The sequence below is a fragment of the Equus quagga genome, chromosome 5 (assembly GCF_021613505.1).
Source record: "Equus quagga isolate Etosha38 chromosome 5, UCLA_HA_Equagga_1.0, whole genome shotgun sequence".
NCBI classification, from domain to species: domain Eukaryota; kingdom Metazoa; phylum Chordata; class Mammalia; order Perissodactyla; family Equidae; genus Equus; species Equus quagga.
Genome location: NC_060271.1, coordinates 113,965,905 through 113,980,929, shown reverse-complemented (window position 1 = coordinate 113,980,929; position 15,025 = coordinate 113,965,905). Strand labels below are relative to the sequence as shown.

The following is a 15,025-nucleotide window of genomic DNA, read 5'->3' as shown; positions in this document are numbered from 1 at the left end:
AAACAAAGTTTGTAACAAGAGACAAAGACAAGCTCACACAATGATAAAGGGAACAATTTGACAAGATGATATAACACTTGTAAATATCTATGCACCCCACATAGGAGTACCTAAATAAAGAAAGCAATTATTAACAGACATAAAAGGAGAAATAGACAGTAATACAATAATAGTAGGGGACTTTAACACTCCACTTACACAAACGGATAGCTCATCCAAACAGAAGATCAATAAGGAAACATTGGCCTTAAATGACGCAATAGACCAGATGGACTTAGTAGAAATACACAGAACATTCCATCCAAAAACTGCAGAATATACATTTTTTTCAAATTCACATGGAACATTCTCCAGGATTGACACATATTAGGGCACAAAACAAGTCTCAATAAATTTAATAAGACTGAAATAATACCAAGCATCTTTTCTGACCACAATGGTATCAAACTAGAAATCAACTATAGAAGAAAATCAGAAAACCCACAAATACTTGTAGATTAAACAAAATGCTACTGAACAACGATTGGGTCAATAAAGAAATGAAAGGAGAAATAAAAAAATACCCGGAGACAAATGAAAATGAAAATACAACATGCTGAAATTTATGGGATACAGCAAAAGTGGTTCTAAGAGGGAAGTTTTTATAGCAATACAGGCCTACCTTGACAAGCAAGAAAAATCTCAAATAAACAATCTAACAGTGCACCTAAAGGAAATGGAAAAAGAAGAACAAAAAAGCCCAAAATTAGTAGAAGGAAGGAAATAATAAAAATCAGAGCAGAAATAAATGAAATAGAAACTAAAAGAACAATAGAAAAAAAATCAATGAAACCAAGAGCTAGTTCTTTGAAAAGATAAACAAAATTGGCAAACCCTTAGCTGGACTGAGCATGAAAAAAAGAGAGAGGGTCAAATAAATAAAACCAGAAATGAAAGAGGAGAAATTACAATGGACACCTCAGAAATACAAAAGATTATAAGAGAATACTACAAAAAGCTATATGCCAACATATTGGATAATCTAGAGGAAATGAATAAATACTTAGAATCATACAACCTTCTAAAACTGAATCAAGAAAAAATAAAGAATTTGAATAGATCAATCACCAGTAAGGAGATTGAAACAGTAATCAAAGACCTCCCCAAAAATAACAGTCCAGGACCAGACGGTTTCCTTGGTGAATTCTACCAAACGTTCAAAGAAGATTTAATACCTATCCTCCTCAAACTATTACAAAAAATTGAAGAGGAGGAGAAGCTTCTGAACTCATTCTATGAAGCCAACATTACCCTGATACGAAAACCAGACAAAGACAACACAAAAAAAGAAAATTGAAGGCCCATATCACTGATGAACGTGGATCCAAAAATCCTCAACAAAATACCAGCAAATTGAATACAGCAATATATTAAAAAGATCATACAACATGATGAAACAGGATTTATTCCAGGGATGTAGGAATGGTTTAACATCCACAAATCAATCAACATGATACAACACATTAACAAAATGAAGAATAAAAATCACATGATCATCTCAATAGATGCAGAGAAAGCATTTGACAAGATACAGCATCCATTTAATATAAAAACTCTGAATAAAATGGGTATATAAGGAAAGTACCTCAACATAACAAAGGCCATATATGGCAAACTCACAGCTAATATCATTCTCAGTGGAGAAAAACTGAAAGCTATCCCTCTAAGAACAAGAACCAGACAAGGATACCCACTGTCACCACTCATTTAACATAGTATTGGAAGTCCTAGCCAGAGCAATCAGGCAAGGAAAAGAAATAAAAGGGATCCAATTTGGAAAGGAAGAAGTGAAACTGTCACTATTTGCAGATGACATGATTTCATAGATAGAAAACCCTAAAGAATCCACCAAAAAACTTTTAGAAGCAATAAACAATAAAAAATAATGAAAAAATAAAAAAATTTTAGAAATAATAAATGAATATGGTCAAGTTGCAGGATACAAAATCAACATACACAAGTCATTTGTGTTTCTGTACACTAAGAACCAAGCAGCAGAAAGAGAAACTGAGAATACAATCCCATTTACAATTGCAACAAAAAAGAATAAAATATCTAGGAATAAACTTAACCAAAGTGGTGAAAGATCTGTACACTGAACACTATAAAACATTGTTGAAAGAAATTGAAGACACAAAGCAATGGAAAGATATTCTGCTCTTGGATTGGAAGAATTAACATAGTCAAAATGTCCAAACTTCCTAAAGCAACCTCCAGATTCAGTGCAATCCTTTAGAACATTCCAACAACATTTTTCACAGAAATAGAACAAAGAACCCTAAAATTTAAGTGGAACAACTAAAGACTCCAAATAGCCAAAGGAATTCTGAGAAAAAAGAACAAAGCTGGAGGTATCACACCTCTGATTTCAAAATATACTACAAAGCTATAGTAACCAAACAGCATGGTACTGGCACAAAAACAGACACACAGATCAATGGAACAGAATCAAGAGCTCAGAAGTAAACCCACACATTCACGGACAGCTAATTTTCATGCCAAGACCATACAATGGAGAGAGGAGAGTCTCTTCAATAAATGGTGTTGGGAAAACTAGACAGCCACCTGCACAAGAATGAAAGTAGACCATTATCTGACACCATACACAAAAATTAACTCAAAATGGGTTAAAGACTTGAGCATAAGACCTGAAACCATGAAACCTCTAGAAGAAAACAGGCAGTCTGCTCTTTGACATTTGGTCTTAGCAGCATATTTTCAAGTACTATGTCTGACCAGGCAAGGGAACCAATAGAAAAAATAAACAAATGGGACTACATTCAAACTAAAAAGCTCCTGAACAACAAAGGAAACCATCAACAAAACGAAAAGACAACCTAACGAGTGGGAGAAGATATTTGCAAACCATGTATCAGATAAGGGGTTAATATCCAAAATATACAAAGAACACATATGGCTCAACAACAAAGAAACTAACAACCCAGTTAAAAAAGTCCATAGGCGACGGCTCTGCAGCCCGCTTTGGTGGCCCAGGGTTTGTGGGTTTGGATCCTGGGCACAGACCTACACACCACTGATCAAGCCATGCTGTGGCAGCATCCCATATACAAAAAACAGAGGAAGATTCGCACAGGTGTTAGCTCAAGGCAAATCTTCCTCAAGTGAAAAGAGGAAGACTGACAACAGATGTTAGCTCAGGGCCAATCTTGCTCACCAGAAAACAAAGAAGAGATAAAACTATCTTTATTTGTAGATAATATTAGATAACTAAAAAAAATCCAAACTCTCCTAAAGAAAAAAATTAGAACTAGTAAAGGAATTTGGTCAGATGGCTAGATACAATTTAATATATAGTAAGGAGTAGTTTTCCTCTTTTCAGCAACATCTACTGAGATTTGGAGACTGACTTTCGACGTACTGTGCTAAGGAGGCAGGTTAACCACACCTACTTAGAAATGAGGGAAAAATCTCACTCACACCAGCTACAAAACTGTAAAATATTTGAGGGCATAGCACCAATCTGAAAGCATAACTGCAGCATTTTATTGTTCTGAATAAAATTAGTTCTGAATAAGTGGAAAGATATACTGTTTCTGAACAGCAATAATTTAAATAATAAAAATGTATTTTTTCCAAATTAATACATAAATTTAATGCTGCTCCGCTCCTCATCACAGTGGCTTTTCTTTTTAATTGACACAATGATTTTAAAATTCTCATTGAAGAATAAATGTGCGAGAATTACCGAGATATTTTTGAGGAAAGAATAATGAATAATGAAGGAGAACTTATCCTACCAGCTGTTGCAACTTACTCTAAAGCTACTGTAATCAAAATAGCAAGATATGGCACAGCAACAGACATCGACAAAAGCTCAGTGATGTGTAGGGTTCTTGATCAATGACTTTTTTTTTGCCAATTGTTTCTGCCACTTCTTTTTATTTACACAAAAACATTTTAACTCTCATCTTTCCTATACGTTGTCGGATCGTGAGCTCAAATCCGTTTTTGGAGGTATGCAGAGTAACTAGCAGATAACTGACTCTTCCATCTCAGGCTGCCAGGGCACAAGAATATTCAAGACACTTGCGTCCCTGTGCTCACAGAGAACCCCAGGTAAGGAGCGTCCTAGTGGTACACGTACCCGAAAACGGAAAATTCCCGCATACGGGTGTGAAAAGCTTTGGTCCATCAGGATCCTCCGTAGATGCTGTGGGTTCTGTGTCAAGGAGCCCAGGGCTGCCAGGAACCAGCAATCTCCTGTGAGGGGACATAAGCCACGAGAGGTTTATTGGACACACTTGGAAGCCCCATTCCATGCTTTTCACAGGTCTTTCTCACCAAAGTCTGCACACCTTCTTCTGAATAACACCTTATTTTTCTGTCAGAGAGAATTGGGCAAAGGATTCACTGAGATCAGTTCCAAGCAAGACAGAGAAGGAGCTGGTGGTCATGGTGAGGGTGATGGTGACGGGGGTGGTGTGGATGGTGGGGGTGGTGATGAAAGTGGGGGGTTGATGAGGGGTAGTGGTGACGATAGGGGTGAGGGTGGGGCTGGTGGTGAAGATGGGGTGATGAGGATGGTAACGAGAGAGGTGATGGTGGTGAGGGAGGTCAGAGAGCCCCAGCTTGGCCTGGGCAGAGCTAGTGAGCCAACTTACCTTCTGATTCTCGTTGGGGGGGGGCGGGGGGGGGGGGGGGGGTCCCAGAGCTAAAGTTACAGTGAATTTTGCTGCCAGCATCAGGGGCACTGGCGCTCTCTACAACTGGGGAAAACTGACTATGTTTCTCTTTGCTAATATTTGCTCAGCCCCTACCCAAGTCAGGGCCTCTCCAGCCCACACAGGGGTTCTCTCCTCTTCCCCTTTGAGGGACATGTGGCCTTAGGTTTCTCCTTGGACATCGTTGTGAGCCCTTTTGAGCATTCTCATCCCCCTCTCTTGAGTCTTCCCTGCTTCACCTTCAACACTATCAATTATTTGAATGCCACCTCGTGTCAGACGCTGTGCTGGGTGCAGAAGCCACAAAGACACTCACAGAGAGTTTCTTCCTCCAGTTAGCTGGAACCCTAATAGGAGGATTATTGGCTGGTGGGGGCTTTTCTGTTCTCAGAAGAGTTGCTATCTTACTTGGCTGTGTCTCTCAACTGCCTGTCCACTTTCCCCTCCCAGCCAGTCCCACCCACCTCTTGTTCAGGGGTTTCACTTGGCCATACCTGATACTGCCCAGGGGCCTCCTTCAAGGCAGGTGTCCACTTCCCTGCCCACACTGCTCAGCTCTTAGCAACAACTCTGTCCCGTGGCTGGCTGGCAGGTGGGAAGGAGTCTAACAGCCCTGGATTCAAACCCAACTCTGTCACTTACTGCTTATGTGAAGTTAAGGAAATTATTTCATCTCTTGGACCCTTCATTTCCCTTCATTTTCACAGAATGGGGATGTTTCAAGACATACGTGAAATAACAGCACATGCAAAGTATCTGGCACAACCATTGCAGAAGCTCAATAAATGTTTGCTTCCCTTTTCTCGGTCTCTCTTTCCTTCCCATCTTCCAGCAGCTGATGCTTCTCTCTGCTCAGAGCTCAGACTAAACCCTGTGTCCATTTTCTCTCTTTCTTCAATAATTCCTTATGCCAAATGGCTCTGCACATCCATTTCTGAGCCAACTTGCAGGCTGTGGGACAGGGCGTGGGCAGTCCGTCCACAGCAGCACTGAGGGTGCTGGCCTTGCCTCCTCAGCTGGGACAGAACTCTGTGGGTCTGGGTGGACACCACCTTCCACATTTCCTGCTTGGAGGCTGCCCTGATCCAGGGCCAGGAGGGGTGAATTCTTACCTGCCTGTCCTTGTTGGATGTCAAATCTGCTTGCACCTTCCAGGATGAAGTGAGGCTCTGATATCCCCTTTGATAAATCCTTAAGAAAGATGGAGAAAAGCTATGAGCATCTTTCATTCCTCTATGTCCCACTGTGGTACCCAAGACATCACTAACTTTATCTTTGAGGGGTAAAGGTTAATTCTTAAACAGGTGCTTAAAATCTGAGTTAGGAAAGTTCTCCTCATTCCTCAGGTTTTATTGCTATCAGGAAGGCAGATGTCACTTGGGTGTATATGTAACTGACAAGAGAGGCAATAAAGGCATAAGCAAACTGCATGCAGAGAGAACATAAATAAAGGCCCAGGATCCTTACATCACAGAGTCAGCTCTCCTGGTCCCAAAGAGCAGTGTTTCATTAAGATGTTATGAACAACCAAAAAAAAAAAAAAATGAATAGGATAGATTTATTAGGAGGAAGCTTTTATAAACATAATAGAGCTTTCTCTGTGAATTGTCATCTCTCAGAAGTCAGCGTAGACATTCCAGGCTCTGGGTTCAAGTCCAGCCACATGCTGTACAGGATACAGGATGCGTATGACTCAGATCTTTGCCCACACCCTGGCTAACTTACACATTGACTCTGGAAGACCCCAGGCCCCTTGTCTCAGGTGCTGTAACTCTGTACCTAGTCCTTCCCCAGCCTCTAAAACGCGTAATGCCTGCTAGCCACAGAGAGGGGCTCGCTGGAGGATACGGCAGGGCGGCAATGTCTGGGGAGAATGGTGGAAACTCTCAGCAGACCTGGGGACTGTGAGAGTTCCTGGGGGGGCTCCCCAGGCTCTTTAGGGGAACATTGGGCCAAGGGCCTGGCTCCTGCCCCAGCCGCACCAGTCCTCTAGGTTTGCCCCCTGCTCGGAGCCCACAGGATTATCCCCAGCATCCTCTCTGTGCAGCTCTTCCTGGCTTTCCGTTGTATGTGTTTGCATAATTTGGTCATTGTTCCTATTTTGTTTCTTTTCACATTGACAATTAAGTCCCCAGAGAGTAGGGCTGCAAAGTAGAAATGCATTCATTTGCTCAGCAGCCGTGAATATACAGAGCCCTGTGCCTTGTGCGACCTGCCGGCCCTTCGTAGACAGCCAGTTTCCTGATGGAGCCACTAAAAAGCAAACAAAGGTGTGGGCCCAGCTCACGTGCATTCATGTGAGGGTCCCCATCACACTAAGGGCCCAGCTTGCATGTGTGCTATATTCCTCACCCCCTGAGCCTCCTCCTACCGCCTGCTCTGCAAACAGTTGGCCCTCTCAGATGGCCAGGAGAACTGCCCTCAGGCCCAGGCCCTCCCAGGGTGAGGGGGACCCTGGGGCGGCCCCAACCTGACTCTCTGCCATACCCGTGGCTGGGCAGAACTTGGAGGTCTCTCGACACAAGCAAGCAGGGCAGCACCCTCTGAGGGCCACGCTGTGGAGAGCAGGGCCCTGGAGGGAGCAACTCTCTCCATTTCAAAACAACGTGGGGCATTTCAATGGCTCTAACTGTCCCTTTCCTTCCAATGGCAAAAGGAAGTAAACGTCTCAAAGGAGGCCTACTGTCAGTGGACGGATGCCTACCATCCTCCTCTAGCAGGAATTAAAGAGGCTGGAGTCTGCCTGGCCTTTGGACTGGAAGGAAGACGACTGCGCTCAGCTTTCTGACCTGCCCACAGCCTCAGCTCTTTCTTGCTGTTTTCTCCTGGCTTCGCTCCAGTGATCCACAGAGGAGGGGTGGGTGTGCTCCAGGGTGGTTCAGACAGACATGCTGTGGAGTCCTGCCCCACATTTCCCCCTGGGCGACCGGGAGCAACTTCCTGTCCTTTGCTGAGCCTCGGTTTCCTCCTGTGTAAAATGGGAGCATTAATACAAACTGGAGGGCAGTTGGGAGAATCAGATGTAAAAGCCTTGGAAGCACTGGCTGCCCTTACCAAGCCCTCGCTGAGGGCCAGGCGCCTTCTCCATGGGCGTCTCCCAACAGCCTCGCAAAGCAGGAGTCTCTCCATTTTACAAATGAGGAAGGATATGAAATACTTAGTGCAGCATTGGGCAGGGTACATGTTCAATAAATATTGATTCCTTTCTTCTGTAGTAATTGCAAAATTAAAAAGGCCATATTATAGACAAACCCAGAGCCTCAATGCATTCATTATTTAAACAAGATAGAATAAAAACATGAATTGGGCAATCAACTCACAGACGTTAGAAAGAAAAAGACAAAAAGAGCCTTGCAAACATACGTGGAAGGGAGCAATAGAGAGAACAATTAGTGAATCATAAAATAGAAAAAACAGCAAAATCAATAAAATTCTATTTAGGGGAGAAGTTATAGATAGACCCAACCTTTGGCAAGTACGGTAGAGAAACCCAAATAAAATTAGAAATAGAAATGAGGTTTTAGCAATATAAAAACATGATGTAAAATTCCATATAATCACTTAAAAAAACACTGATGATTTTCTGATAAAAATTAACATGGCCCCAAATGATTCAAATTAGTAAATAACCCCAAAAGATTAATAACCTTGGAACACTATTTTAAAGTGATCAAAGAATATCTCTCTAATATTTCTGTAAAGGCTTCTAAGTACACATGATTTTCCCCCTGTGTTTCCTCAAACTTTCAGGGCATAGACAATTCTGGTGTCACTTACAGTTTTGGAGTTTAAAAAAAAGAAAAAAAAAAAATAAGAATCCTGCTACCATTTGTTTTGAGAAGCTAGCATAGCGTGGATGCCCAACCTGAGAGAAAAAACACACAAATACACTTACACACACTACACACTGATTTCACTTATGGAAATACACCTAAATATTTTTATATCCACTCAGCAAATGAATCAATAATAAATTATTAGACTAACCCGCTATCAAGTAAGGTTTGCCATCAACAAGCAGGATGCCAGAATGGTTTCATGTCAGGACGTTTAATAACATAAAATAACATTTACATGTTCTAAAGGAGAAACAATTTATATCCTTCCAATAAATGCTATGAAAGCATTTGAAAAATATACAACTTTCTCTGGTTTACTAAAATAAAATTAAAAAACAAAAATTTTAGCTAATTCAGGAACAAAAAGATATTTGATTGTTACGCAAATTAAATGGCAATCATTTCAAACAAAAAATCAATAACAATAATTTTGTGGGCAAACACTGCTATTGTTTGCTTCAAAATTGGGCACAAAACCAGCATCTATGTCTCTGTTCTCTACGCTGCCTGTTATCTCCCCACCCTGGGCTTTAGAGGGGTGTTGGATGATCTAAAAAAAGCAAAGGTAGGAGGAGACAGAGATTATAGCCAGAAGCATTTTAGTCAGCTAGGCTGACTTCCTGAGACAAGGCACAGAGAAGAAATAGGTAAAGATGGCTGGGAAGATGGAAACACTCTAGATCTGGGCAGGTCCTGACACCAGGTGGGCCAGGCACACCAGGGGCAATGAAGTAAGTGTGATAAGACTGGCAGCGAGCAGTCACCGCCCTGAGTGTGACTCAGAACCACCCGGGAGCTCCCCAGACATGGAGACTGCTGGGTCCTACCTCCCACACCTTGGTTTTAGTATGTCAGCCAGGCATAGAGCACAGGATTTTCAGAGCTCCTCAGATGATGCTGAGGCCCAGCAAGAGCAAGGGTACAGGTTCAGAGCAGTTGAGTGATTTGTTCCAGGTCCCACAGGAAGCAGACTATGAATCAGACACTCAGGCTCCGTGGTGCTTAGCTCTTCTCCATGGACCATACGAGCAGGCAGGGTCTTCTCGACCTCAATGTTTTCTGATTCTGTGAGATGGACTGGCCCTTGGAGGGCTCTGAATCATCCATTCGTACAGAAGGAAGTTGTGATGGTTAATTTTATGTGTCAACTTGACCAGATCGTGGGGAGTCCAGGTATTTGGCTGAACATTCTTTCTAGGTGTGTTCGTAAGAGTGTCTCCAGATGAGATCAGCATTTGAATTGGTAGGCTCAGTAAAGTGGAGTGCCCTCCCCAATGTGGATCAGCATCATCAATCCATTGAGGGCCTGGATAGAAAAAATAATAGAGGAAGGGAGAATTCCCCCCTTCTCTGCCTGACTGCTGAGCTGGGACATCAGTCTCCTGCCCTTGCACTGGGAATTATACCACCAGCACTCCATGCGTGGTTCTCAGGCCTTCCCACTTTGACTGAACTAAACCACTAGCTTTCCTGGGTCTCCAGCTTGCAGACCCGAGACTGAGGACTTCTCAGCCTCCATAATCATGTGAGCCAATTCCTTATCATAAACATATCCTTAGGATATAGATATATATCCTACTGGCTCTGTTTCTCTAGAGAACCCTGACTAACACAGAAGCCATCAGCCATAGTCAAACTAAGTAATCTTAGTAAATTAGTTTGGGATTGTGGAGCCCTTCCTCAATGGAGTTTGGAGCAATCTCTGTCATATTAGGTATGCCAGAAGCTCATGTAATGCAAAAGCTCCTGGAATCTTAGAAACTACTCTTTCTGAAGTGGTAGCAAACCCAGGACTCTCTTGTAATTGTATCTGGAGGTGTCTCTTCCAATGTGACATCACTTTGTATATTTTCAGCAGCGATTCCTGCATTCTTTTCAAAGGCTGCTCATGCACTTCCCCAGATGGCGTGCTGTTCTTGGATGAGGAGCACCAGCTTTAGCATCTTAGTATTCAGACACAGGCGCTTTCAGAGAGTGGCCAGAGTTCAGGCTGGGCGAGGAGGCAGTGTCACTTCCTTTTTCTATTTTTGCTAGAGAAGTTTGCTTTATTGGCATCAAAGTTCTTTAGCTCAATGGCAATTGGTTGTGGCATGTTTACTCTCTGTTATCTTCTCATCTCTTGCCTTTACAACCTACACTCATATCTCCACTTAGTTAAGCCTTCCTTAAGAAGAACTCCTTTTGGTCCCAAGGCAAATCACGTCTAGTGAATCATCCTTCCAGAAACTCTGTTCTGGCTACTTGGAAGATAAAGTTGTTGTCTGAATAGGCAATGCTTCATTCTGGGATGGCCACAGGCCAGAATCCACAGTGGGGCTGGGGGCCGAGCATTGAACACCCATCAGGCAACATGTTTTAGGCCCACAGCCCATTCTTCAGTTGAGCAGTGAAATGTTTCTCACTAAAGAATGGGGACAAAGATGAAATTTCAGTCCTTCAATGTGACACATTGGTGACTGTGCTGTGAAGACATACATCTACAATTCTGTGCTCTCCAATATGGTAGCCACAAGCCATGCTGGCTACTTAAATTTAAGTTAAATAAAATTAAAATTTCAATCCCTCAGTCACACTTGCCACATTCCAAGTGCTCAGTAGCCACATGTGACTAGTGGCTGCTGTACTGAACAGTGCAGGAAGAACCTTTCCATCATCACAGAAAGTTCTATTGGACAGTGCTGATCTACTGAATGAGGATAATCCTATTATCTACCTCCCAGGAGCGTTATGGTAAGTAAATGAAATGCTGCATGTAAAGTGCTTAGATTAATACCTAGCACACGTATACACTTGATAGATACAATTTATTATTATTAACCATGAAATAAAAATTCTAAAGGAAAGTCACTCTAAGTACCAAATTTAGTTCAGGGAAATGCCACATAGATACTCCATGTATCAGTGTAATTCTCAGCCTTGTCTCTTGCTGAGACTGGGGGTGTAGGAAGCATTGAGGCTGATGAGGAGTTGGGTTGCATTAGGGCCATTTGCTCCACTGCACAGTCACAGGCTGTTGCAGAGCCTGATTGCCTGCTGATGGGGGGAGTCTGGGGTGTGGGGTCGGGTGGAAATTCTTTAAACCAAGAAAAGCTGAATGAAATAGTAGAAGGAGCTTCTACTGAAAACAAAGTTTCAGCAGCAAATGGACTAGGTGAACTGTTAGAAGAAAGGAGGAGAAGAAGAATGGGGTAGGGAAAAGAAGGGGTGGGGGAGAGGGAGAGAGAGAGAGAGAGAAGCAAATGTAAGTGCTACCAGTAGTGATAAGGGACACAAAGAAACATGACATATCTACATATTCATTTTAAAAGAAGTGCTGGAATGAAAAGTGACCCCTGGTAGAGTGTGGGATGAGAAGCTTCTGGATGAGAAGAGGAATGAGAGTAAAACTTATTTGGCCCCTGGCCGTTTCCATTTCAGGTTCCTGGCATGATTCTATGTAAGTCAGTTCACTTCTGTTTGCCTTAGTTTCTCCTTGACCCCCAAAGACATCACAAGTTGAGATGTTGCTGGAATTAAGATAAGAAACTCTCAACTCTTTCTAAGTAGAAATGTTATAAATTCTTCAACACTATAAATACGGTCTCACATCTATTGCTTACCACCTTGTGGGGAAAAAAAAAAACACTTTCTAAAAGGATCTCAGCTTCTCAAAATAACAAAGGCAAAAAAAATATAACTCTTCCAAACTTTAAATAGAGTTCTCTTGTTCAGCCACCCTTAGGAGGTGGAGGCCAGAAGAAGAGGGTCATCATTGGGGACTTGTCTCTGGCTGGTGAGATGGACCCTAAAAGGCTGAGGCATGCTCATCTTTCTTCAAATGGCACCCCAAGCCCCATCTGATCTCCAATAACCCTCCCTTTCCCCAAGGCTACAAATCTGTCACAAGCCAGGGCAAGAGTTGGCCCCTCCAGAGTTCTATGTATTGTCCTATGTCATCAGAAAATACCTTTTCTGCGTAACCTGACCTGGCTTTATTGAAAGTGCTCAGTAGATGCTTGGCATTTAGTCTGTGCTCAGCGACACTTGATGATACTGTCATCATGAGCTTACTAGACATTATATAATTTTTTCCTGTTCTGGGTTCTGCTGGCTGCTTTTGGAAGCAGGAACAGGAGATTTGGGCATCAGGGCCCTCAAAGCGGTGCTTATCGGGGTCCTTTGCGTCAACAGAAGCCCTGATGAGATTATGAGGATGCTGAGTGTGCTGAGAAATCTCCCTTGGAGCTTCATGTTCTGACACTGAGGTAGTTCTGGAGAAACCAACAGGGCTCACCTTGCTGCAGGTGGAGTGAGTGGCAATCTCCTGGGGTGGGGGTGTCAGGGGGGTGTGAATGTTGCCCTGTGATATTGCCTTAATTTTACAGCTGATGTCTGAAATTCTTCTCTAGGAATCAAGCCTTTACAAGATTGAAAATCCAAACATGAGAGAAATGAAGCAATTATTTAAATTCATTCTATTGTATAAGTGACTGAAATGATATCTTCTGTTTGAGTAAATTCTAACAGAGAAAGAGAAAAGAAGATAAAGACTGATACCTGAGGAGAATAAAGAGTGACAAAGACTGATAGAAGGGCTCAATTATGGAGACGGAGGAGACCCTAGAGACCATCTGCTACAATCTTCATGCCCAAGGTTTCCCGTTTTTCAGATGAGAATACTGAGTCATGTAATCTAGTGATGTACTGTTAGAACTGGGTTAGAACCCAGGGGTCCTGTTTCATGGTACAGGGTCTTTCCATCCCACTGAGGATACAAGATGGTAGCTGAGGGACCAGATGAATTTCATTCTCCTTCCAGTTTGGTTTGGGCTATCCCTGAAAACCAGGTCTCAGGCCCATCCTTCTTTCAGTGGGAGGCACCACAGCAGGCAGCTCAGAGGGCCCAGAAGCAGGGTGTGCTCCTAGGGGGCTCACTCACCTTTGGCCGCTTCCACTTCAGGCTGAAGAGGTTTTGTCCCTGGAGCAGCTGCAGACCTATGGAAGAAGTCTTGGCAGGGAAGGTCTCATCCTCAAACAGCCGGCCTCTGCTGAGGCAATGATCCCGCAAGGAGTTAAAGTCCTGGCCCTTGAACTTGACAACGGGGGTCCTGGCTAGAGGCTCCTGGCTGTGTGCCATGACTCTCCCTGGAAAACGTCTAAGGTCTTTTCTTTCTGGGAAGAAAAATAGAGATTTTGAGAGACAAGTTATCAAGTCCTTTGCATCATTGGATGTGAGCCCTGGAAGGGCGCTTAGATGTCCCCCCTTTGCAAATGAGGGGATTGAGATGCAGATCAGTGCCACCCCTGGTGACACAGCCAATGGGTGGGCAAGCCAGACTAGAATTCAAGCATCCATCCTCCCAGCTCAATTTTCCATCCTTGCACTGAACAGCTCCTCAATAAGTGCACGAGAGGCCGTGGGGGTATTTGTACATTAATGAGCATTTATTGAGGACTGACCTTGTGCCAGGCACTTTTCTGAATGCCGGCAATCCAAAGACAAGTACGACATGATCTTTACCCCCTAGGAGCTCGTTATCAAGTGGGAAAGAGAGATTAGCTATTCTAACGACCAGCTATCATTCAACAGAAACTATCTAATTAAAAACGTGTATGTACAAAGTCCATTGGATATAAAGAAGAGGAGCTATGAGAACTGCTGAGGAGAGTCTGGGATGATTCTCCTACAGGAGGTAACATTTGAACTGGGCCTTGAAGGAAGAAGAATTTGCCAGGTGGAGAACTGGTGGGGGCTGGGCACAGGGAGTATTGCAGAAATGGCCAGGAAGTTCGGCTGGAAAGCTAGACTGTGAAGTGTTTTACACCTTGCAAGCCCTGCAGGGCCATTGAAGAGGTGGGTCGTGATCAGATCTGTGTAAAGGACTGTGGAGTAAGTTGGAGGCCAGCATGGTCGGGTTCTGGTGAGGATTCTCTTCCTAGCTTACAGATGGCCACCTTCTCACTATGTCCTCACATGGCAGAGAGAGAAAGAAAAAGAGAGAGAGAAAGAAAGAGATCTCTTTCTTAGAAGGCCACAGTTCTATTGGATTAGAGCCCCACCCTTATGACCTCATTTAACCTTAATTACTTCTTTAAAGGCCCTTTCTCCAGACACAGGCATGTGGGGGTTAGGGTTTCTATAAATGAATTTGAGAACACATTTCAGTCCACAGCAGTGACTAACCCCAGGTTGTCCCGACAACTTTCCCAGCCCTGGCTGCATATTTCAGGGAGTGTGCAGATCAAAGTGGAATTGGGGGCATATCAACAAGGACCTCAGGGAATGGTGGAGCGTTTCAGTGAACACGAGGGAAAATGACAGGCAGCACCTAACGGTCCCAAGCATGTAAACATTATTCAAATGAATGGAAAGAGGAGGGCGCCTTCATGGCTGAAAGATCTGAGATACTTAGAGAGTAGCATCTTTGGTCTGCCAGCACCTCGTACCAGGCCTGGCAGACAGTAGGTATTCCATAGAATTCTTGT

General features: G+C 43.2%; 1 protein-coding gene across 4 annotated transcripts in view; it reads right to left on the bottom strand.

The window, feature by feature from the left end:
- The window catches only part of CAPN13 (calpain 13), an 83,324-nt gene that overhangs the window by 52,754 nt on the left and 15,545 nt on the right, over positions 1–15,025 (bottom strand). For 3 of the 4 annotated variants that reach the window (XM_046660413.1, XM_046660415.1, XM_046660414.1), the window contains exons 2-4: positions 13,479–13,711; positions 5,834–5,912; positions 4,145–4,260 (exon numbers count right to left, since the gene is read on the bottom strand). In XM_046660413.1, the coding sequence (XP_046516369.1) occupies positions 4,145–4,260; positions 5,834–5,912; positions 13,479–13,676 (393 nt within the window). In that variant the 5' untranslated portion in view covers positions 13,677–13,711. Of the gene's footprint in view, positions 1–4,144; positions 4,261–5,833; positions 5,913–9,396; positions 10,000–13,478; positions 13,712–15,025 lie in introns of those variants that run through there. The other variant, XM_046660416.1, reaches the window with a different exon arrangement.